The sequence below is a fragment of the Eptesicus fuscus genome, chromosome 17, assembly GCF_027574615.1.
Source record: "Eptesicus fuscus isolate TK198812 chromosome 17, DD_ASM_mEF_20220401, whole genome shotgun sequence".
NCBI lineage: Eukaryota > Metazoa > Chordata > Mammalia > Chiroptera > Vespertilionidae > Eptesicus > Eptesicus fuscus.
Genome location: NC_072489.1, coordinates 37,496,277 through 37,522,298, shown reverse-complemented (window position 1 = coordinate 37,522,298; position 26,022 = coordinate 37,496,277). Strand labels below are relative to the sequence as shown.

At 34.7% G+C, this 26,022-nt stretch overlaps 1 protein-coding gene and 1 pseudogene across 5 annotated transcripts in view; both read right to left on the bottom strand.

Annotated features, from left to right (window-relative positions):
• The window catches only part of EXOC6 (exocyst complex component 6), a 159,559-nt gene that overhangs the window by 59,989 nt on the left and 73,548 nt on the right, over window positions 1-26,022 (bottom strand). For all 5 annotated transcript variants that reach the window (XM_054728794.1, XM_054728795.1, XM_008156906.3 and 2 more), the window contains 8 exons: window positions 25,790-25,836; window positions 25,548-25,668; window positions 23,933-24,004; window positions 17,055-17,152; window positions 15,306-15,411; window positions 11,782-11,891; window positions 6,614-6,725; window positions 4,784-4,918 (listed from right to left, as the gene is read on the bottom strand). In XM_054728794.1, coding sequence (XP_054584769.1) covers window positions 4,784-4,918; window positions 6,614-6,725; window positions 11,782-11,891; window positions 15,306-15,411; window positions 17,055-17,152; window positions 23,933-24,004; window positions 25,548-25,668; window positions 25,790-25,836 — 801 coding nt within the window. The remainder of the gene's footprint in view (window positions 1-4,783; window positions 4,919-6,613; window positions 6,726-11,781; window positions 11,892-15,305; window positions 15,412-17,054; window positions 17,153-23,932; window positions 24,005-25,547; window positions 25,669-25,789; window positions 25,837-26,022) is intronic.
• LOC114228172 (COMM domain-containing protein 8-like) lies at window positions 10,395-11,247 on the bottom strand (annotated as a pseudogene).

Sequence of the window (26,022 nt, the reverse complement as noted above, 5' to 3'; positions counted from 1 at the left end):
ATTAGGCTTTTGTTATATAGGATTAGACCATTTACTAGTCTAATATTTTAGTCATTTATTCAAAGTACTGCTTGTTGGCTGGCAGTACTCTCTTGTGTTTTTTAACATATTTTTCTTGATTTCAGGCATGTGCCCTTGACCAGAACCAAACCTGGGACCCTTCAGTCCGCAGGCCAACGCTCAATCCACTGAGCCAGTTAGGGCAACAAATAATTCTCTTGCAAATATTTTCCCCCAGTCCATAGTTTGTTCTCTTATTCCCTGATGATGTCTTTTTGCAGAACAAGTATGTAATTTTAACAAAATCCAACTGATAATTATGTCCCTCACGGATCATGCCTTTGGTGTGGTAGCTAAAAAGTCATTGCCACTCAAGGTCATCCAGATATTCTCTAATGTTAATTTCTTGGAATTTTATAATTTTGCACTTTACATCTAGGTTTATGATCCACTTTGACTTAATTTTTGTGAATGGTATAAGGTCTGTATCTAGATTCATTTCTTTGCATGTGAATATCCAGTTGCTCCAGCACCATTTGTTGAAAAGACTATCTTTGGTCCATTGTACTGCCTTTGTTGCTTTGTCAAAGATCAGTTAAATATATTTATTTGGGTCTATTTTTGGGCTCTCTATCCAATCCCATTGATCTATGTGTCTGTTTTTTGGCCAGTACCACACTGTCTTTATAATAAATCTTAAAGTCAGGTAGTATCAGTCTTCCAACTTGGTTCTTCTTCTTCAATACTGTGTTGGCTATTCTGGGGCTTTTGCCTCTCCATATAAACTTTAGAATTACTTTGTTGATATCCACAAAATAACTTGCTGAGATTCTGATGAGGATGCATTGAATCTATGCTTTTATAAATTATACATGTTCATATGTATATATTACAGTTCAATGAAAAACATTTTTTTAAAGTACAGGTACTATGTCCCTACCTTCATAGGAAGAGAATTTCAAGTCATTAAAGACAATTTACCACTGTCACTTCAGTCATAATCCTAAAAAAAACTTTGTTAATAGTAATCAACAGGTGTGAAAAAGGCAAACCAGAAAAAGAATCAGAAGCATATGCCTTCTTAGCTCCCACAGTTGTAATCACTGCCAGTACTCAAAGGCAAAGGACTCCAGAGTGGCAGGTTGGAAAAGCTCCCTGGAGCAAAGTTAAAGAGCTCTGATGCCAAAGAAAAAGAAGGGTTCATTGCTCTACTACATAGATTAAAAAGTGAATGGTATTTCTGTTCCCCTCCCCTCTATTCTGATGCAAATCTTTTCAGTTAGAAGATTTATATTAGTCTCGAATAGCTCTCAGTGTGGGTCCAGATTAATTTTAAAAAGCTGCGGTACTGCTTGAGGGCAGAAACTACTTACTTTACCTCTTTTGTATCACTCATAGATTTAGCAACATGAAAAGGCAAATTTACAAGATAATCTATATATTTCATAAGATAAATATGATATAAATCAAGCACTCTGTGTGGGAACGTGTGCTTTTTGGAGGGGAAGCAAAAAGGAGGCAGAGGTAAAAGGATGCTGTAAGTGCTTATTCCCATAATCATTAAGCAACTAAATAAGAATATGTTTGGTAGAATCACTAGACTGAAAAGCATTTGGCTAGGAGGTTAACTAAGCAATCCATGCTAATGTCTGCAATCAAGACTCTACTTTAATCTTCTCTGTGAAAGAGGTAACAGACTGACTATTCACTATGAATGAAAATTCCCCCATCTCCCTCTGCAATTCACTTTAATATTGATTTAACAATTCTTGATGTTGAATTGCTTCCTCATATCATAGGTTATGACAAATTCCTCTTGAAATAGACCAAACGTAGAACTGAAGAATACTTTCCCTTCATATACTGAGCTTGAAACAGTTCTTGTTCTCACAGAACAGAAAGGTTTCCTGAGTTCTATGAGAAAATAAAACAAACAACAAAAATAACTAGGATGCTCTACTATTTATAAAGGCTCAACTTGATTTCTGGATTTCCAAGAAAATCAAGAAATATTCTATGGCAGTTGTGATTTCAACCAAATATCTACAACTTAAGAGAACACTGGGATGATGGACCAGAGCTAACATTTCTAAACATTCCCTCCCAATAGGAAGATTCTGAGAAGTATTGTTCCAAGATCCCTCAGTCTAAGATATCATGTTGCAGTATCTTTGGTTCTTTGAGTCATAACTGATAAGGAAATTGCTTGAAGAATCCTAGATACACCAGATGTCAAGGCAATTCATGTTTTAATCAGAGTACAGAGTAAGCCTATTAAATTTAATGTTAACAGTTAAATATGCTTACAACTCTAGTCTTTAGTGAATTCTTTCTTGACAGCCTATGAGTAACACGTGGACATAAGGACGGCGATCAATAAAGAAAAAGAAAGATTGTATAAAATCTGATATAAAAGCAAAGAATCAATTTGTCCTTGGATAAACAAGCGTTCAAAACCTTGTGGAGTGTTCTCCTATTTATGGTACTTATCACACCATATTGTCAAGTATCTTTTTATAGTTTACTAGAGGCCCGATGCACGAATTCATGCACCAGTCGGGTCCCTCGGCAATCGGGCCGAAACTGGCTCTCCGACATCCCCCAAGAGGTCCTGGATTGTGAAAGGGCACAGGCCAGGCCAAGGGACCCCACAGGTGCACAATCGGGGCAGAGAGGGATACGGGAGGTTGGCCAGCTGGGAAGGAACCACGGGAGGGCTCCAGGGAGTGTCCGGCCCATCTCGCTTAGTCCCGATCAGCCAGACCACAGCAGCAAGTTCACCTACCAGTTAGAGCGTCTGCCCCCTGGTGGTCAGTACACGTCATAGCGATTGGCTGATTGGTCGACTGTCTGCCCTTTGGTGGTCAGTGCACATCATAGCAAGCAGTTGAGCGGCCTTAGCATATATCATTAGCGTATTACGCTTTGATTGGTTGGACGGCTGACAGGTCAGCCAGACACTTAGCATATTAGGCTTTTATTATATAGGCTTCTCCTATGAGCTCCTTGAAGGGCATGGATACATTTTTACATTCTCATTACTTAATAGTATGCTCAGAGCACAGACGATGTACAACAAGTGGAACTGTGCTAAGTAGCCCCTTTAATCCTCATAACAATTGGATGAGGTCGATAATATAGGATGTCCCAGAAAATGTATACACATATTTTAAATAGTTATAAAGGCAGTGTTTATCAAAATACATTTCATTTTCAAAATTGAGCTATCAGCTGTTAAAGTATATATACATTTTTGGGTCACCCTGTATACTGTTACTCTAATTTTATACATAACAAAACTAGGAATCATTAAAATTAAAAAATGTGCCCATGTCATATAGCTGTCTAACTCCAGAGTAAAGCCCCTTAATCACTGTACTTATCCTATCTAGATAAATGAATGTCTGTTTTATCCAGCTTCTGTTTCACGTTTAATAACGAATTCTACAAAAGTGCTCACTCAGGTATTATCTGCATTTGTGCTTTCTGGATCAGGATGACAACATGAGCTCAAGAATCACCAAAGGAGGATAGGATTTGGGGGCCATGCAGATAATCTGAGGAACCAAGCATCATTTCTGAACTTTCAAAGTCTGGTTACTGTTAATTAGGTATTTCTAAATACAAGTAGACTGAATTTTCAAAGTGTAAGTGATTATACCATAATTTTAGGAGATAAATTGAGTAATATAGCAAGAGTAGAAAGATAAGAGGTTTTTTTTAACAGAAAACTTAGAAAGGGCTGTGAGGTTAAACTAGCAAGCACATTTTACAGATAAGGGATCAGTAAGTGGTTTATATTAGTTTAATAAAATATTCAGTGCAAAGAGATTTATATTTCAAGACTACTCCAGTGTCTACTCCATCTATATGACCCCAAACCAATACAATCTAAAACAGTTTGTAAAACAAATTTATGAAAGTATTTAATCTTCCATTCTGTTTAAAACAACCATTAATTTATCTTTCAGTATATCCCGTGGTATTATACAAACAGAAATCTTTTCATTCATATAAAAGCAGGACTTTAATAATATGTAATATACTTCTTTTTCTTCACATCAGAGCCAATTAAGGATGTAAAATAAATCTTATACCTGACTAATTCATCTTATATTTTTAATTTCTAAACAAATACATATACACATTACATTAAAAAATTATTTATTGGACTGTGAGACATTAATGGAAATCCAGTGAGACTAATATAGCACTACTAAAAGTCTTCAAAACATAAACAAAATCAATATACTTTTCTCCATATTAATAAGACTAGTGGCCCAGTGCACAAAATTCGTGCACTTGTGGGGGGGGGTGTCCCCCAGCCTGGCCTGTGCCCCGTCACAGTGTAGGAGCCCTGCGATCCATCACCCCAAAGAGGTAGGCCTCTGCAAGCCTCACATCCTCAGGCCTGGCAATGGGGGCAGGGACACGAGCCTCACATCCCCAGAGCCCGGCGCCAGGGGTAGGGATGCAAGCCTCACACAAATCCCCGACACTGCAAGTCCCTGCCCACCTGCGCCTGCTGTGCACGAAGCCTTCTGCTGATCGGTCGTTACGCATGAGGGCGTCACAACCATTTGCATATTAGCTCTTTATTATTTAGATGTTTAAAACGCCAAAAGGGAACTGACATTAATCTGCTCACTGCTGACAATGATTACCTCTAATTTTCAAGTGTTAGGAATATAATCAAATCATGTATATAATAAAAATTGTCTTTAATTTTTAAAAGTCTGCTTACAGTGATTGAAATAAAAACTCTGGTTAGATTTTCACATACCTTAAAAGTAGAAAGTCCATAAAGTCTTGTGGTATGAACAGTTTCTTGAGAAATATTTGTAATGTTAGTTATAAAGTCCTCAAGGTATTTGCAAGCTTGTTCCAGGTGTGTTGTGTTTATGATGATTTGCACTAGCTAGAAAATACAAAATACATCCGGTAAAATTATGTTACATGTACACAAAGCCATTTGATTTTTTAAACCAGGATTATTGCTTCCAGTAACTATACCATTTATGCATAATTATAGCATTACAGGATACAACTGATTATGTGAGTTCAAGTCTACTACAAATACTGCTTATGAATACTATCATTAAAAAAAAAGTCTAACTGTGAATTAATCCAAAGTAATGTTTCAAAGTACTTTTTCAAACTTTAGGCATTTACCACGTAAAAAAGTCTTTTCATTTTTCATGTAAGGTCTGGCAATGGAATCTGCATATACTAGTACATTCCAACATCTTCAATTACAGTAGCCACCCCTTATTTGCAGGGCATATGTTCCAATATCCTAGTGCCGTGGTCGGCAAACTGCGGCTCACGAGCCACATGCGGCTCTTTGGCCCCTTGAGTGTGGCTCTTCCACAAAATACCACGGCCTGGGCGAGTCTATTTTGAAGAAGTGGCATTAGAAGTTGTTTAAGTTTAAAAAATTTGGCTCTCAAAAGAAATTTCAATCGTTGTACTGTAGATATTTGGCTCTGTTGACTAATGAGTTTGCTGACCACTGCCCTAGTGGATTCCTGAAACCATAAATAGTACTGAACCCTATACATACTATGTTTTTTCCTATACAAATATATATCTGTGATAAAGTTTAATTTATAAATTAGGCACAATAAGATATTAACATCAGTAATAATAAAATAGAACAATTATGCCCTAGCCGATTTGACTCAGTGGAAAGAGCATCGGCCTGCGGACTGAAGGGTCCTGGGTTCGAATGCGGTCAAGGGCATGTACCTCCTTGTAGGCTCGATCCCTGGCCCTGGTTGGGACATGTGCAGAGGCAACCAATCGATGTGTCTCTCTCACATCAATGTTTCTCTCTCTGTGTGTCACTCTCTCCCTTCCACTCTCTCTAAAAATCAATGGGAAAGTATCTTCAGGTGAGGATTAACAAAATAAAAATAGAAAAATTGTAACAATATACTGTAATAAAAGTTATGTGAATGTGGTCATTCATTTTAGGGGATCCCTTGCTGAAGTCTTCTTATAGGTTCAATATTTTCTGGCACAAACCTTGCTGTAAATTGGAATGTGTTTTCTGTTCATGCTTCCCATCCACAAATTTAATGCCTTGTCTGTCTTAACTTATCAAGCATTGTGGCCTCAACTTTTGCAGTTTAAGGTGCAAAAGCAAAACTAGCACAGATTTCTTTCTCCTTCTTTACAATTTCACAGACAGAAGATTGGTTCTTACCTTAGAGCTTAGCAACTTCAGCATACAATTGTTTTTCTTTCCTCATTAATTCAAGCACTCTCTCCTTTTCATTTAAAGGAAGCACTTTATGGCTTTTCTTTGGCATATCTGAATTGCCAGCATCTCTACTCAAAACAGTGTGCAAAACTTAGGAATTGTTTATGGAGTTATTTTGGGAATTATTTATTTAATATTTTTGAACTGCAGTTGATCATAGGTAACTGAAATCGTGAATATGGAGAGACTACTGTTTCTATTCCCTGTGTAAAAATCCATTTTCTTCACATTGCTTAAATTACATTGACATTTTTATTTTTAAACAAATCCACTTCATTAATAAATTTAAAATAGAAAGCTAGTTTTACAGGATGTTCCATGTAGTGAAACATTTGGATATAAACCTACCTCTGTCAGACCTATATGAGGTTTCCTAATAAGGTTCAATAAACAGCTATTCAAAGTTCTGGTCAGCAGCAGATTTGTAGATTTTCTAAGCATATCATCTATTTCTGTTGAGCTAAAAACAAAATTTGATATTATTAAGCTTTCTGACAGGGTACATACAGTTCAGCACTATTGACATTTTAGGCCAGATCATTACTTGTTGTGGGCTGTCATGTGCATTGCAGAATATTTAGCAGCATCCCTGGCCTTTACTCACTAACAGCATCCTTCCCCCTAGTTGGGACAACCCAAAATGCCTCTACACATTGCTAGATGCCTCCTAGGGAGCAGTTACCCCATTTGAGAACCACTGCCTTAAACATATGCTAACATTTTAGCACTACTTTACTTTTTATTTTATTAAAATATTACTCTTACAAATCTATAAAGCACAAATATTTACACTAGTTTATGTTTATTTTTAAAATGCAAATAGAGCAAGATTTGATAAAGCATAGGTACTTCTCACTACTACTATAATGTTCTCCATTCTAATGCAAGCACTCTTTTCAATTTCTGCCAACCCAAATTCTGGCAGATCTGAGTATTTTCCTCTAATTCTTTATATCTAAAATCAAAGTGAATGTGCCACCAGAAGAGCTTCACGGTGATTTGGCATCAGACTCTCAGAAAATTCTAATATGTCAATAGTGTCCCTAAACAAGCAATGTACTCACCCTGATAAAAAAGAGGCGGCTGCCCATTCCCTCACACTCAAATTATACTTAAAGAAATCCTGTATAACATTCTTCTCAGATAAAATATTTGTAAATGAAAGGGAGAAATAGTTCATCTATCATGATAGATAATGTCTTTCCTTTAATTTCCCTGAACTTCCTTGAATGCTAAGTCAGTGCATGCTTTTTCTTCCATAAGTAAAAGCAGAGAAAGAAAACCTATCAGTATCTATTGTACTATTTGTGCCAGCAAAATTTACCTGACAATACCAGTATTTCCCCTATGAGGTTTTTATCCTAATTGACCATTTTTCCCCTCAACCCCTTGTCCTTTGAGCCTATAAATTGTACTCCTCCTAATTTTTAAAGAATACTTCACAATAATGAAATCTTAATATGTAGTAAAACTCCTAAAATATTTTACAGTTTAACCTTTTATGAAAACAGAAAATTTCTTAAAGATCATATTAGTTCCAGATGTTTCCTCTACAACTATTCATTGTATGTCTATTCATTAAGTCACTTCATTCTCTGGCCTGCTTTTATTCATATATAGTACGTATATAGTACATTTGTACTATAAAAGCTCTGAAGTATCTTCTAGTTCTAAAAATCTAACTCCAAAATATGTTTAAACATAGTAAGAAAGCTTTAATCACAGAAAGTGATTTTTCCATGACCCTTTAATGACAAATAAAAAAACAAACACAAAGCATCTCTAAGCTTTGTTGAATGAATAGCATTGTTATAGAGTTAACTAGACAACTGAATAGTGAATTAACAAAAGTGATTAATATTTTCATCAAAGACAGAAGGAAAAAATTGACAATCTTTTCTGTTATAGCATTAGTACACAACATTTGCCATTTAGAATGTTAGGAGTTGGTAACAGATGAATGCATGAATCACTGTTTTCAAAGATGACTAACTATAACCAGAATCTATTTGAGAATATATAAACAAATTCAAGCCTACCCATGTGTAAGTCTAGTTGTTCTCTACCCCTTAATAACCCTTTGCACTCGCTTGCTTTTTTCTCGATTCCTTTATTCTAATGCTAACCGTGTCGAGTCACACTCGACATCCGAGTGCAAAGGGTTAATTTCCTCATCTAATTCTTCCCAAGTACTCTAATTTCAAGCTCTTAAAACTTCTTGAATATGTTCCTTCCTCTTCATCATCACTGATCCTAATTATTTCAGGATTCTTTTCTTGAACCACTGCCTTCACTTTTTCAATGTGATTGACTATTGTTTTAATCCCCTCCAATCTATCATCCACATTGAGGCCAGAGTAAACTTTCTACAATAGAATGCTAATAATGTCATTCCTTAGTTAAAAAGTCTTCAACAGTTCCCCCATGCTTATAAAATAAAACACTCGCCCTAGCCGGTTTGGCTCAGTGGATAGAGCATCGGCCTGTTGACTGAGGGGTCCCGGGTTCAATTCCAGCTAAGGGCGTATGCCCGGGTTGCAGCTCGATCCCCTCTAGGGGGCGTGCAGGAGACCGATTAGTGATTCTCTCTCATCATTGATGTTTCTATCTCTCCCTCTCCCTTCCTCTCTGAAATCAATAAAGAAATATATTTTTTTAAAATTAAAATAAAATAAAATAAAACACCCCAAGCACCAGTTTTATATCTAATATTATAGAATCTCATCCTCTCCTAAGTCCAATGTTTCTAGCATGTACCAGGCACTACACTGAGTGCTTTATACACATACAGTATATTACCTTATTTAATTGTTACAACCACCCTCTGAATTATTTCCCTCATTTTACAGATGAGGAAACTGCAATTTAAACAGATTAAGTCACTTGCCCAAGGTCCTACTACAACTAGTGGGTATCAGCATCAAGACTCAAACTAAGAGAGATCAACCAAAGGACTTGTATGCATGCATGTAAGCATAACCAATGGACACAGACAGTAGGGGGTGAGGACATGTGCTGGGGGGTGGAAACAGCCAGGGAGAGGTCAATGGGGTAAAAAGGGGACATATGTGATACTTTACACAATAAAGAATTTAATTTAAAAAATAATAATAAAAAGACTTAAACTAAGGTCTAACTCTGAAGATTATGTTCTTAACCATTGCATTATACTGTCTCTGTCTCAGATCAGAACTTCATAATGTTAAAGGAAAAACAAGATAGGCATAACCAACTGGTGGCTCTCACAGTTCAAATCCACTATTGAACACTACCACTGTAATAGCTTGTTATTCCTTTTAAGACTCATTTGTGTCCACTATTTTTCAAATGCCAGATTCTACTGTGTGATTCTGCATGTTGTGCTGTATAGAGAATATATTATCTCTAGTGAGTTTTATGACTGAAAATAAAAACTAATGTCTTTAAAATACATCTTTAGAGACTTTGGAATAAGTGGCTAGGTATGTGATGAAGCTTAAGGCAGTGGTTCTTCAACTTTCAAGTGCATCAGAATCACCCAGAGAACTTGGCACAACCAAGGGCCCCCACCCTCAGGGTCTCTAATTCAGTATGTCTGAGGCTGCATTTCTAACACTTTCCCATGTGACACTAATGCTACGGGTTTGGGGATCCCGCTTTGAGAATCACTGGCTTGTAAGAAACACACAGAACAACATATGCTATGCACTAGGCATGTCTTCCTTTCTTCTTCTTTCCCCTCCAACTCATATTATTCAAGAACAAAAATTAAGAAATCCTTTTTTAAAGCCCTAGCCAGTTTTGTTCAGTGGATAGAGTGTCGGCCTGCAGGCTAAATGATCCCAAGTTTGATTCTGGTCAAGGGCACATGCCTGGGTTTTGGTCTCGATGCCCAGTAGGGGGTGTGCAGGAGGCAGCCAATCAATGTTCTCTCTCATCATTGATGTTTCTATCTCTCTCTCCCTCTCCCTTCCTCTCTGAAATAAATATATATATAAATAATATAAATATATATATATATATATTTTTTTTTTTTAAAGAAAGAAAAGAAATCCTTTAAAGAATCCCTACTTACAGGAAAAAGCAGTGTAAGACCTAAAACCAGATACCCTTTTACCATGGCAGAATACACATTTTTTTTTTAGCAAGATTCAAGTTTATTTGTGCTTTGTATGTTAACATTACTTTAGAGCCTATTTTTAGTTTTCAGTAAAACTCGGTATCTATAAAGATCTGTCAAATATTTAATAAATGAAGCAGAACAGTCATTATGAAAATATAAACTGCTACTATAGCTTTTTATCTTTAATTTTTTAATGCATTTCCTGTCAACCATATAATTTCCTGGTCTTTAGGGAACTTGATAAATTTTTATCTTTGTCATCTCAACACAGCTGCTTTCTCAGCGTAGCATAATAGCATATTGCAGGTTTTCTGAGCATACAGTATTCACTGTCATATCAGTTGTAACAGTGGAATCTGATGATGCTGGTATTCATCATTTCCAGTTATTTGAACTGCAGGATGACCTTATTAGCTGCTTCCAAGGAACTTATTAGGTTCTGTAGCTCTTCTTGACTCATTTCGATAGAATATGGTTTGACTTCACCATTTTCTTTTACGTCTAGATGAAGGTTTAAAAGTGGCATTTGTAATGTTGCAATCTTGTCATTGGAAAGTGCAAGTTTTAACTGCCAATCAAAATCCTGTAGCTGTGCAGAGGAAATATCAACTATTTCGTTTAAGAGTCTGCTTAATATCATCTTTTCTACTTTTCAAGCATTTCATGATAGCTTCTTGATGAGATGAATTCAACTGATTCAATTGCTGAGATATCTCTTTATCAGATCATTTTTTGCCCACTACAGCTTTGAAAAATTTGGTAATATCTTCCAGAATATGCATCCATTCTGTGGAATCCCAAACACTTTGATAATCCTGCGGGCCCTGCTCAACTGGAAGCTTTGCAGCCGCCACAGCGGCGTCCCTTCTTCCGACTCCATCCCTGGGCAAGCTGGAGTCCGGGTATCGTGACGAGGCCAGGTCCTACACATTTCTTTTTTCCATTTATTTATACGTTGTTTAAATCCAAAACAATAATAATTTCAATAAGAGACACAGGAACAACAAATTATAATTTTAAAACTGTCATTCTCACTGTTTCAACTTGAAAAATAAATAACTCATATCTGAACTGCCTCTATGGCTTTTTCTGACTTAAAATTAAAAAGCATTTAACACTGAAGGGTATTTCCTGCTATTCAGTATACAAATTCAAAAGAATGGATTTCAGAGAGGGAGACATTATGAAAGCCAGCATCACCACACTCTCCTCCAGAGAGTATTCACGTTAGAAATATATCATATGTTCATTCCTTTTATGTCAGAAATTTTCACTGATATATCAGATTTATAACAACTTAATCCCATGTGTCAATGAGATAATAATCCACTAAAGAGTCATGGCCTGGAAATCAAGTGTTCATGTTTCACATAAGTAGCTATGATAAGGATACATTTCTTACTAGTAAACTTACCTCCGGTGCAGTGACTCCGAAAATTTAAGGCTGGCATAAATAAATTCTTTAACTTGAATGTAAATATGAGGCACTGACTGAGACATGGGGAATTTCTTTGGGAAAGACTGCTGTAGAAAGAAAAAATTAATGCTGTTCTCAAAATTTTAGAAAAAGGCATCTTAATCACCTCAAAATGTAAAAATTAAATTGACTGCACATTTGAATTAACAGAAATACCTGCATCTTAAAGTCTACTGTTATATTTTTACATTACTTTTGAGATTTTAAAGAAAACCAAAATATTTCTGAATAAAACAATGTAGCAATTTACCTGTTTCTCAAATCATATTATCAGACTTCTATCAATCCCTCTCTGTTGTGATAAATATCCTGCAGAAGACGCCTAGCTGTCAGCTGTCTGCTTCTCTACATCCATAATAAAGTACACATAGTCAAGTTGGTCTTGAAAGTTACGGGCCAGCTTCCTAGCTCAGAGTCATCCAACAATTCTCAGACCCCTTCACACACCAATGCAGGAAGAAATCCATTTCATTCCCTACCTCCTAGAATACCTTCAACAGCTTTCTAGCTATTATTCCATCCAACACTGGTATGCAGCCACTGGTTTACAATGTGCTTCTGGGCCAAACTGCTTTATCAGCCAACATCCATTAGCAAATTCTTAGTTTCCAAAAGGTAAATCCTCTCCAAGATTTTTAACAAAAGCCACTTATCTATTTTCAAGAAGTCTAATCTACACTTCTGCCTCCATGTTCATTGCAACCTAGTTATATCAGTGAAAGTACCCTCACCATGGTCACTAATGACCTTGTGAATGTTAAATCCAATCCACTTTTCCAGCTCTCATGTTACTTGATTTATCTGAAGTATCTGACACAGTTGGCTCCCTCCAGCTTCTTAAATGATCTCTCCTTCCTTGGTATCTACTTCCTCTTATTTCTCTATCTTCTCTATATCTCTTCCTCTAGCCATCCCGTAATTATTGCTATGCCTTAGGGTCTATCCTACATCTTCTTTTTCCATACATACATCCTTAGATGATCTTGTCTACTCTCATGACTTCAATCACCATGCAAGTGCCAATATCTCCCAAACCTATAAATTCAGGTCAAATCTTTCTCCTGAAGTACAAATCCATATATCGAACCACCACTTGGACACTTACATTTGGCTGCAACACTTAAAATTTAACAGCTGTGTTTGATGTTATTTGAGACATACTCATAGATCCAAAAATGTAATTATCGTCCACTCCTTCTAAATCTGCTCCTCTAGTGTTTCCTATCTTGGTCAATGTTACCACCATCCAAGGCAGAAACTTGGTTATCATACTTGACCCCTCTATCTTCATCATCTCTCATATGCAAACAATCACCAACTCCTATTGTTTCTACCCCCTAAACATCTCTAAATTCCATGGCCATAACTCTCACTCAAGTCACCGATTTCTTATCAATATTCCCTGCAATGAACCCCTAGCTGACCTCCCTGCCACCAGTCTAAGGCCTTCTCCAATCCATTCTCCATGCATTAGCCAGAGAGATCTATTTGGAAGGTATTTCAGCTTTAAGAATTTATTTTAATGACATTAAAGACAGAATATAAATATGTCCTTATTTTAGCCAAAGGGTTCTAATCAAATTATCAAAAGACTGATTTGTGCACATATGTTCAGTCTTACTCTTTTCTCACTCATAATTTACACTGAAAATAACTCAAGTCATTTGAGAGAGTTCACATCTTTCCTAATAGTTTTAATTAAAAAATACTTAAATTAGGGAAAGAATACTAAATAATTTATGGGATTTCTTTATAAGCTGTCAAATTTAATTTTTCCACATTGCCTTTACTTTAACAGTTCAACTTCTTTTTAATGATAATATATGGGCCAATAAATACAACTCCTAACAAATTTAATCCTACTATATATTTTGGAAACACCCAACAAGCTGTCAGTCATCCTTTTAACTAGAAACCTATTTAGAATACTTTAGTGTAATTAGAAGGAATATTAGAGATTATTTAGTTTAACCTCCTCACTTCACAGATGAGCCACAAATAGGGTAAGTCACTTGCCCATAATAAGCCACAGACAGAGCTGGTATATGAACCCAGACCATGGAGATACTACAGCTTGAATAAACTTTATTACCAATAACCAAAACTAAACAAAACCAAGCCATGAGATGGAGAATATTTTGTTCATTGTAAAGGGATAACATTGTAAAGAAACAACTTTGATTGGGACTTTAAAAATATCGATTGAGCCTGGCTGGCATGATCGTTGAGCTATGAACCAAGAGGTCATGGTTTGATTCTGGTCAGGGCACATGCCCAGGTTGTGGGCTCGATATCCAGTGTGGGGTGCAGGAAGCAGCCGACCAGTGATTCTCTCTCATCACTGAGGTTTCTATCTCTCTCTCCCTCTCCTTTCCTCTCTGAAATCAATAAAAATGTTAAAAATAATAATAATAAAATAAAAATAAAATCTAAAAAAAATATCGACTGAGAATAATTATTCTGGTCTTTTGTGTGCATTAGAATCTAGCTATTAGGCTTATGCAATGGCAGTGTTAGCTGTAATTTAAAGGCTTGCATTTAATTACTTGGTCCTATATTTATTGACTATTACACATAATATGCTTAGTTTATATATATAAAAATATGACATAAAATTTACAATCACCATTCGCACATTTTACTCAGAATTCACATCTGTTCATTGTAAAGGGATAAGAACACAGAAAATAACTAAATTATAAAGAGCTGAAAAAATAATAAAGAATGGTAAAGAGAAAAAAACAAGAATAAAGGGAATAAAAAGGTGACAATTATAGAAAATATGATACCCTTTTCCCATGGGTTCTGATTCTACCTAGAAATACTAGATAGGTACAAGTATGTGTGTTCATGTGTGTACACACACATGTGCAATAATATGTATAGTAGTCCCAGAATACTCTACATGCTGGTGTATTTCCTTTCTGTATCATGTCTTTTATTCACACATTTGATTTCAAAAATACATATTCCTACTTAAGGAAAGAAATCGACATGTGGCTACTGCCTTCACTCTTACTAAACCAAGATAAATTTTTTGTAGAAGTACATTTCTAGAAAAAAAGCCACAAAAGATCTTCAACAGTGATAGACATTTCAAAGAAATACTCCTCTTTTTCCCTGGAATATACTTATTCCTATAATTTACTCAACATTTAGTATATCTAATTTGGAATCCACCCAACATTAGCAACACCTGCCCAGAGAAACCACATAACATTTGGGACAACTGTTGCTAGTATCCCCAGGAAAGTCCCTTCTTAACTTCACCAAAACAGTAACAGTCATAGTAGTAACATAATCTTTAACAAAACATAATTAATTTTTAAATAGCACAACAACAAAAAAGCCTAAAAAAAAACAAAAACATTCTCACTTACAGTGTCAGATTAATATTATGTAGCAATAAATACCCTAAGTTTATTTTCAAGAAAATTCTTGAATTAAAAACTAGCTTGTACCTTTTCAAGGTCTGGATCTTGAAAGGGAAATTTACTGATGACTATTTTATATTCTTCTTCATTCGTAATAGGGATGGGGCTATAATTATCTTCTTCAAAAATGTCCCTGTTAAGAAAGAAGAGGGATTTGAACTATCATTAGAGTGCTGAAGGACAATATTTTTTTTAATTCACAACTATTACCAAAGCATTTTTAATATTGATTTCAGAGAGAGAAAAGGAGAAGGGGAGAGAGAGAAAAACATCAATGATGAGAGAGAATAATCAATCGGCTGCCTCCTGCATGACCTCTATTTCTAAAATACTAAATATAAAAAATTGTTGATACTTATACCTGATTCATCAAGCCTGTCATATCCATTTGGGACAACATTGTTCCAATATTGCTCCTAAGAAATGTTATTACTAAAAGCTTAAATGAGGGTTTTTTAGTGAGTGTTAATAGAAGTGCATCACCTTGTTCACTTAGATATTATAGAAGGAAAGACTTCTATCATAGTATTCATAAGGTCTGCCGTCTAGTTTTAAAAATTGATGGGGTAAATGCCAAGCTGGGGTAAATTGCTTAACATATTTTCTAGTTTAATTTCATCAAACATTATTGACACATAACTTCTATCATATTACAGATGACATAGATCTAAGATGTCATGATTGACTTTTTTTTCCAAATGAAGGAAGACAGAAAAGGAAGGAAGGAGAGAGAGAGAAAGGGTGGAAGGAAGGGAAGTTTTTAGGATTTAAAAAGAAGGGAGATTTCTTTTTTTCATGGCAATAGAAAATTATATAGATATTAAAATAATTTGTCTATACCCTATAGGCAAGTGGTTAAAGCAAAAATAATTTTCCTTATTAGATGCTTTAAGATTTTCATCTAATTATGTTGTTTGTAAAAATGGCACTTTTCTCCCAAGCAAAATTTAAAAGCATAAATTCCTAATACTAAATACCTTTGAATACCTACAGCCTTTTACCTAATCATTTACTGGGAAAACAAACTATAGAGATTAAAACTAAAAGTAGTACATTTAAAAATTAATTATAAGTGTTTCAGCTACTATGAAAAATAATATGGCAATTCCTCAAAATATTAAACATATATTTATATATAATTCAGCAATTCCATTTCTGGGTATATACCCAAAAGAGTGAAAACCAGGATTCAAACAGATATTTGTACACCAATGTTCATAGCTTCATTATCCACAATAGCCAAAAGGTGGAAACAATTGAAATATCCAGAGATGGATCAATTGTAAATAAAATGTGGTATATACATACAATAGAATATTATTCAGCCTTTTAAAAAATGAAATTTTGAAAGACACTGCAACATGGATGAACCTTAAAGACATTATTCCAAGAGAAATAATCCAGACACAAAAAAGTACAAATATGTATTTAAATATGTATGATATCACATTTATGAAGTACTGAGAGTAGTCAAATTCATAGAGACAAATTAGAATGGTGATCGCCAGGGGCTAAAAGAAGGGAATGGGAGTTCTTGTTTAATTGGTATAGAGTTTAAGTTTGGGAAGATGAGAAAGTTCTGGAGAAAGATAGTGGTGATGGTTACAATGTAAATGTACTTTATGCCACTAAACTGTACACTTCTAAAAGGTTAAAATGGTAAATCTTATGTATATTTTACTACAATAAAAATTATTATAAGCATTTTTATTGCTAAACACAATAAACTTTTGATAAACTTTTTCACCACATTAAGGCACCGTGGCTCAGACTAACCTGAAAACTGTAGCCCATTTCTTAAGCAGTGTTTCATTGTATTGATCTCTTATTTCAAATAAAAGGTCAAAAAGTCGGTTCACTGGAAAACCATAACCCTAAAACACACACATAAAAAACAGATAAACATCCATTTTTAAAATGTTCATTTTTAAATGAAACTATTCATTTTTTTAAATATTATTTATTGATTTTCCACAGAGAGGAAGGGAGAGGGACAGAGAGCTAGAAACATCGATGAGAGAGAAACATCGACCAGCTGCCTCCTGCACACCCCCTATTGGGGATGTGCCCGCAACCAAGGTACATGCCCTTGACCGGAATCGAACCTGGGACCTTTCAGTCCGCAGACCGACGCTCTATCCATTGAGCCAAACTGGTTTCGGCGAAACTATTCATTTTTAAAATGTTGGAAATACTGGAGAATTATTTGAAAGTAACCATTTACTGTATCACATTATATGCCATTCCAACAGTATGAAAAAATATATATATATATTCTTTTGACTTTCTATTAGGTTGCATTAAGTAAGAAAGAATCTAGACAGAGTTTTATGAAGCTGGAATAATTTTGCCATTTCTTCTCTTTCTCTCTTTACTCTGGATTTCTTGGTTAGCCTTAAAAAGTATCAGAAGTCAGACTGGTGAAAAAGTTCAAGATTATCTAAATAACTGTGTCTTGAGAAGTGGTCCCTAAATAGGATACAAGAAAAGGGAATATATGCTGTCTAAAACACGCTAGCTTCCTTTTGCACCTTCAATGTTAGAGTGACTTTGTTGCATAGGGAAATTTTACATTTTTTCCTCAAACATACACTCTCCAAAACTATTTCTTTGCAACTTCAAATTCATTGAAATCTTACCTATATCAGGATCAAACATTTGCACTCATCTCACAGAGCTGTCAAGATATACCTCTTCATCTTAGTTCTTGATCCTATCTCATCCTTTCATTTGTAATGCTAACAGCAAGACAACCATGAAAAACACACATGGTGTCAAAACAAGCCAAAGGAAAAACGTTTGGGCAAAAAATGAAAAAGGATCCCAAGTCAAATTTATAGAAAAGATTCCTTTATTAACTTTTGGTCGAAAATATGTTTGTATATTTTCAGAAAACAACTCCAAGACCATGTGGATTCCTGCAACAGAGAGGAATTGACAGGACTGCTCCAGCCATGAAGACAGAAGAGAAACAGTCCAGAGATGGAAGACGCTGACGCCGCCTTGCCATACTAGCAGTCAGCAGCAGTGCGTTGCTGCAGGTTGCCCAGGACCAAACCAGAGAGGGTCGAACCTACATTACCACCATTTGTCCACCATCCAGAACTGAAATATCATTGCTGACATGTACACATAAGGAACTGTTTGACATTGAAATTGGGACTCAAAAGACCTGTTGCCCCAGAAAGAAACTCACTACAGACTGATTCATTTGCCTCTCAGCATAACCATTATTGCTTGTCTCATTTTCGGTTCTTATAAGTGTATTTCTAGTATCACATGATCTCACTCATCTAGGGGAAATAATGAACAACATAAACTGATGAACAAAAACAGACCGGGAGACAGGGAAGCATCGATCAGACTGTCAAACCTCAGAGGGAAGGTAGGGGAGGGTGGGAGTAAGGGGGAGAGATAACCAAAGGACTTGTATGCATGCATATAGGCCTAACCAGTGGTCACGGACAACAGGGGGGTGGGGGCATGCGTGGGAGGGGTTTGGGATGGGAATGGGGGGATGAGGACAAATATGTGATACCTTAATCAATAAAGAAATTAAAGTGAAAAAAAAAAAGAACCACGGATTATCTATTCACTCTATTATGTCTTTAACTTCCACAAGCAAGTAGTGCTCCTTTCTCTTGGCTAAATAAATATGCTAAATCACCTCTCATCTTTAAATCAAGAACAGAGGAAAAAAAGCCCTCCCTCAATTTTCTGTGCCCAGCCAGCTGCCTCCCTGTTACTCCTTTCATAGCCAAACCCTACCATAATCTAATTCCCATTCCCATTTCTGTATTAAAACTGCTCTCAACAATGACACAGATTACCTCCCAAATATAAAATTAAATGATTTCACTCTACCTTACCTCTTTTTCTTGAAACGCTGCTTTGATTCTACAATTCTCTCTCTCCTCGTTTTCTTAGCTATAAATAATGTAACCAGTTTCCTTTTTTTCTCCTATCTGCATTCCTCAATCTTTTCTTCTAACTTTCTAGGGCAATCTCAAGTCTACTGACTTCAAACACTAGTTTATTATTCTAAATCTGTATCTTTAGCTATACCTCTGTAAATTCTAATTATTTAATTCTAACACCTATTAGACATCTCCAGTCAGTCTGCCAGAAAGTACATTAAAGTTAACGTATCTCCTCCCATTCCAACTAAACCAAGTGTTTTTCTTATTTCCTATCTCTGTTAATAATTCTATTATCAGTCCAGTTTATCCGGGGAAAAAAACTTGAAAAGAAACATTTCATCAGTCACCAAATTCTTTTGATTTCACCTCCTTTACGAATCTCTTTCAAATCTATCATTCTTCTCCATCATTTATTACCTTTCTTTCATCCAGAAATATTCCCAGTGCCACTGCTTTATTTCATTTTTTTAACATCTTTTGCCTAGACCATTGTAAGAGCTTCCTAAACTGAAATTCCAACCTTGTGTCTCAACTCAATCTATTGCCCAAACTCTCAAAGTTATCATTTAAAAGTGTAAATCTGATCATGCCATTCCCCTGGTTAAAAACTATAGAAGGCTTACTGAAGTCCCACAAAATGTGCCACAGTCTGGGTCAAACTACTTTATCAGTTTCAGGACCACTATTTTGCCCTTCTTTGCTCATACCCATATGCTATATATATATATATATATATATATATATATATATATATATAGTTTCTGACACCATCAAGCTGTTCAACCCACCTCATGCTTACCATATCATACCTCTATCTATAGCTTACACGTGCTATTTTCTCTGCCACTAATGCTCCTTCCTTCAAATCTACTTGTTGAACTCATCCTTCAAAATCCAGCCCACATATCAACATTCTGTATATAGCCTTTCCCAATTCATGAAATCAAAGTTAGTTATTCCATCTTCTGTGAGTCCAAAACTCTGTAATATATTGCTATAATAGTATATTATATTATACATCTTTTTTTACAAGTAAATTTCTTGAATCCAGGGATTTTTAAGTCCATACTATCTTACTAATTTTTATGTCTCTCTCATTATATGCACCATCTAGCTGCCAGCATTTAGTGAGTGCTCAAAATGTTAGTGAATAAATCAGTAAATGTTTACTTTTGATCTGTTTAATAGGCAGAACTATTAATATGCTGGTATTACATTTTTACTTTATTGTTTAGTCAGCTTTGTTTTAAGTGATAAAATAATGACATTAAAAATAATGACATTTAAAAATTGCATAATAAACCAAATAATATACAATATTCTTTAATCAGTTTTTATGAAAAGACCCTCCCCAATTCTTCAACTAATGGATATAACTTGAAAAGCCAGTGTTTACTAATTCAGTAAAAGACCCACCTAATGCTCAGCTTGTCAATTTTCAATGAAATTAAAATACTGCAAGATTTCTGAATAAGGACTGGTATGTCTTCCTCAATCTTATTTCAAAGCTGTAGGATTAGAAAGGTATACTTACGAGGGTTTATACACCCAGCACTGTGACTTTTTAGTGCCTCTATTACTTGAATGTTATCAATTACTCTTCTTTGATTCTCTGAAGAGTTCCTTGGAACCACATCAAATACTCTCTAGATTCAGCTGTACTCAAAGTGCCAGTCTAAGATCAGTTTGTTATGGTTTACAAAGAGATAAGGAGCTTGCACCAGCACATAAATCAATAGGGGAATGCAATGAGCTATCACCTCATGTCTGTAGAATAGCAATTATAAAAAACACAAGATATAATAAATGCTGGAGTGGATGTGAAGAAAAGGGAACCCTTGTACACTGTTGATGGGATTGTAATTTGGTACAGCCACTATGGAAAACAGCATGCAGGTTCCTCAAAAAAACTAAAAATAGAACTACCATATGATCCAGCAATTCCACTGCCAGGAAATGAAAACACTTGAAAAGATATCTGCACCCCTATGATCATAGCAGCAGCATTTACAATAGCCAAAAAATGGAAACAACCTAAATGTCCATCAATGGATGAATGGATAATGAAGTTGTGGTATACATATATACAATGGAATATTATTGAGCCATAAAATGATGATGAAATCCTACCATTTGCAACAAGATGGATCGACCTGAAAGTATTATGCTAAGTGAAATAAGATAGACAAAGACAAATACTGTATGACCTAACTTGTATGTGAATCTAAAAAACCACACACCACAAAATAAAACTCATAGAAAAAGAGATCAGACTTGTGGTTACCAGAAATGGAGGGTGGGATGAGGAGAAACTGGAGGAAGGTAGTCAAAAGTTACAAACTTCCAGTTATAAGTACAACATGATGACTATAACTAACAGTGCTGTATGATTTACAGATAAGAGAGTAAATCCTAGGAGTTCTTATCGCAAAAAGAAAATATTTTCCTTTTTTCTTTTTACTTTACTTTTTATGGTTTCTACATGAAAAGATGATGTTAGCTGGACCAACTGTTGTAATCATTTCACAACATATATGTAAATCCTATCATCATGGCTCTATTCCTTAACCTTTTGCACTCGGATGTCAAGTGTGACTCGACACGGTTAGCATAAAGGAATCGAGAAAAAAGCAAGCGAGTGCAAAGGGTTAAAATTATATAGTGATGTATGTCAATAATTTCTCAATAAAACTGGAAAAAATTTAAATCAATGCTGCTACTACCTACATCAAGAAAGTCCTGCTACAAAAAATGCCAATTGAGCTGAACTTTGTACTTAGTGATGTAGTTGTATTTATATTCAGACTAAAAGTTCCTTTTTATTATGGATCCATAACAATTTGCAGTCTAGTAATGGTTTACAGGTTGTGATCCCCTGACTAGACTTTGAATTGCAGAGCTTTAAGCATTAGTATAACAAAACTCCCTGAAGTTACTTAGAGATAGGCCTAAAAAATTAAGGCAGTCTCCAATAAAACTTACCAAAAGTTTTTTGTTTTTCCTCCCAGAGAGATCAGTTTTACAGATATATTTGCCACAAAATTTATGAAAACAAAAACCCCCACATTATTTTGGCCTTTATTATTGATAAGCCATACAAATAATAAAGATATAAGGCAAATAAAATAATTTATTAAAGGAGCTTGTAGAATCTTCTTCTTAGGTTTAAGAATAAATGAGACAATTATTATTCTAGAATGGAAAGACTCTTGTGATAAACCTAACTGTTTAAATTAACATTTCCCAAATTATCCTATATAATAAAAGCCTAATATGCAAATTGTCCCCTGGACCGGGAGTTCAACTGGGAGTTCGACCAGGGGGCAGGGCCGGGCAGCCAACTGCCTGCAGCTCCTCCCCCTGGCCAGCCTTGCTCCCAATCAGCCCCCCACCCCCATCCCAATCGGCGCAGGCCAGCCAGACCCCACCGGTGCATGAATTCATGCACAGGGCCTCTAGTATTTTATAAAGCTCTAAACCTAATAGATGTTATAAGGGGAAAAAAGATTCAATGGTCAAATATATTGGGAAAATGCTGCATAATCACCTTCCTTTTGGAAATGCATGGTATAAATTTGCTGAGAAAAGCTTTTAATGTAAAAGTCTGTTTTATTTAACTTAGCATTTCCCAAACATTTTTGACCAGAGAAATCTTATCTAGGTAACATCTATTATCTCACTTTGGAAAATGCTAGTCTATATTTCATAAAACATTATTTCAACCATTAAAAAGTCACATAAGGTTAAAGCCTGAAAACAACATGCAATCAATTCTTTATGAGCAGTGACAAAGGAGGAGGGATGAGCTTAAAACTTTGATTTTTCAGATAGTTCAGTTTTAATCTTAGTTTTAAAAAAAGACTTAAAGAAGTAAAGTGATTTGCTCACAGTCATAGCACATCTGAAATTAGGAAGGAAATGAGTGAATACAACTGTCAAACTATGCGTTTTCATAATTATCACATTTAAAACTCAAAACAATTCTGAAAACTAGTAATAAATCTATTTTCACAAATGAGGATATAAAGTTTAGAAAACTTGTAGATACACAATTATTCAACATCAGAGGCAGAAAATTAACTCAGTGTTTGGGTGACTTCCAGGGCCCATGATCACTGTCCTAAGGCAGAACTTGCATCTCCTAATTTCTAGTACAGAGTTCTTTCTACTGCACCATGTTTTTTTGTTTGTTTGTTTAGAAATAAAGTTGCTAGGTTGTTTTATTTTTTAAAGATTTTTAAGAGTGATTTTGAGAGAGAGAGGGAGGGAGAGTAAGGGAGGGAGAGAGAGAGAGAGAAACATCACTGTGAGAGCAAAACATTGATGGGCTGCCTCCAGTATGCCCCCTACTGGGGATCAAGCCTGCAACCAGGCATGTGTCCTGACTGGGAATCGAACAGGTAAACTTTGGGAGCATGGGATGGCGCCCAACCAACTGAGACACACTGGCCAGGGCTGTACCATGTATTTTTTTTAACTACAAAAATAATTTTTCTATTCTAACTGACCAATATTTAAAAAGATGGTAATATTCCATGAGTTTTGTCCAAGGTTCATAATAAGGAAGGAAGCGGTATGAAAAGTCCTAGGTAAATACTAACATTCAAGTAAACATTTGGTTACTACTATTTTGCTACCATTAATCCACAATAAATTAAATGAGCATGGCCTATTACTTTGTAAATCTTTAATTGCTTAAAATGGCCATTAATTGAATGTTAGAGTATCACCCACCTGCAAAGTATCTGCAAATATTACAATGAGATTCTTCAGCTCCAGAACAAGATCAGGATCAGTGCAATAAGACTGTGGCAGGGGTGGGAGGTAGGGTAGATGTAGAAGTGGAAACAAACAAATAAAAAAAACCAGAGTCATTAGGTTAAAAACTACGAATTAAAACCTGATTTTTTTCCCTTTACTCTGCCAGACTTACAATAAAATTTGAATCTTGGTTATTAGTTAGATCCACAGCTGGATTACTCTAATTAGTAAAATTTCTTAGGGAAAGTTCATTAAAATAATGTATCTAAATATCTGGATTATATTAAGAGATTTTCCTAAAATGTGCACATAGTAAACTTTGGTTAAAGCAATGACACTAGTTATTTTAAAATGAAAAAATGGTTTTACATATATATATTTATATATGTAAATATTTATATATATAAATATTTATATATATTTACATATATATATTTATATTTATAAATATATATAAATCATATTTTTAGTTCTCAAATATTTGCCTTATAAGAGACACAAATATATTACTTTTTTCTAACATAAGAATGACAATTTAAGTATTTTATTAATAATTTACCAAAAGAAAATAATTAATTTCAAAGGAATAGTGAAATTCACTGTCCTCTTAACAGTATTTAATAAAAATTTGAGTGTGATATATTGCACTCAACATATTATGACCTTGTATTTGATGTCATGGAATTAATAGGAAGCATACTATAATTTTACATATTCAGAGCAGGTCTGAATATAAACCATAAAACATATTGTTTTTTATTAATATGTTAGGAAAATTAGTTCACTGGAAAATAGTGTATTAAGAATCTATATTACTGATAAGTAAAAATGCAGTGTGTTTATAATATAAATATCATGTAAGCTATTAATCATCTTAAAATGTTTTCAATATTCTCAATAATAAAATTATAAATAAGGTTATAAAATTTTAAGTATGAAGAGATTTTACTGAAGGTAAACTACTGAAATTGTCTTAAGAAAAAGTCTACACTGAGCAATCATTAATTTCAGTAGTCTTTATAATACTAACATATTTATTATTTCCACAAGAAGCATATTATAAAAATACTTAATCATTTTACTTTTATTCATTAAAAATATTTCATTACATAAAGTTCCTTTATTCAAATGAGTTCAAAATTTGACATTGCATATTTTTTTTAAAATTTATAATTGCATTACTGCAAACAAATTATGAACATTGAAGAACAAGTTCTATTGTGTTTTGGTGGGTTTTTTTAGTTTTAATAGTAGAATTTATTTTGGAAGCAAAGATTTGGAATGATAATTAAAAACCCTTCATTCATGGTGTTTTTCAGTGATGTAATGAAGAGTTCAGTTGAGATTAATAAGACCAGCTTAATTCTTCGTTTTCTATAATACTAGACTAAAAATGTCTTAGGAAGCCCCAGTCAGTTGCAAAATCACAGCCCAATATTAGCAAATGAAAGCCTGACAGTACTATTTCCAAACCTGAGCAATTACTAAATATATGCAGAATGATGGAAGTAGTTTTCTTCTGACAATATCTGTCGCAGAAGTTCTGAAAGTAGATTAAAAATTCAGTAACATAAACTGTCTGACTTACTGAATGAGCTCTAAGGACAGCAATTATCTTGGAGAGGGCCATGTTCCAAAGTTCATCAGTGTATGCCCTGGTTACTAATCCTTGGGTCACATGCAAAATATGATCTTCAACCACAAAGAACCTAAAAACAGTAATTACCGATATAACATGAGTTAAAAAAATTCAAAACCAAATACAAAATTATTAGTTCTGACATTTAACATAATATAAAAATAATATTTATTTCCATATTAGATACATACCCTACAATTTGAGTGAAATATCTTCTATAGCCATCAACTGTTTCATGCTTTAAATGAAAAATAAAAATCAATTTAAACCAATACATACCAGAACAAAAAAATCACTACATTTATTAACAAATATTTATTGAGAGCCTACTATATGCTGCATACATTTTTAAAGTACCAGGGGATACACTGATAAATAACAAAAAGTCCTTACCCTCATGAAACTTGCATTAAAAATAAGACAG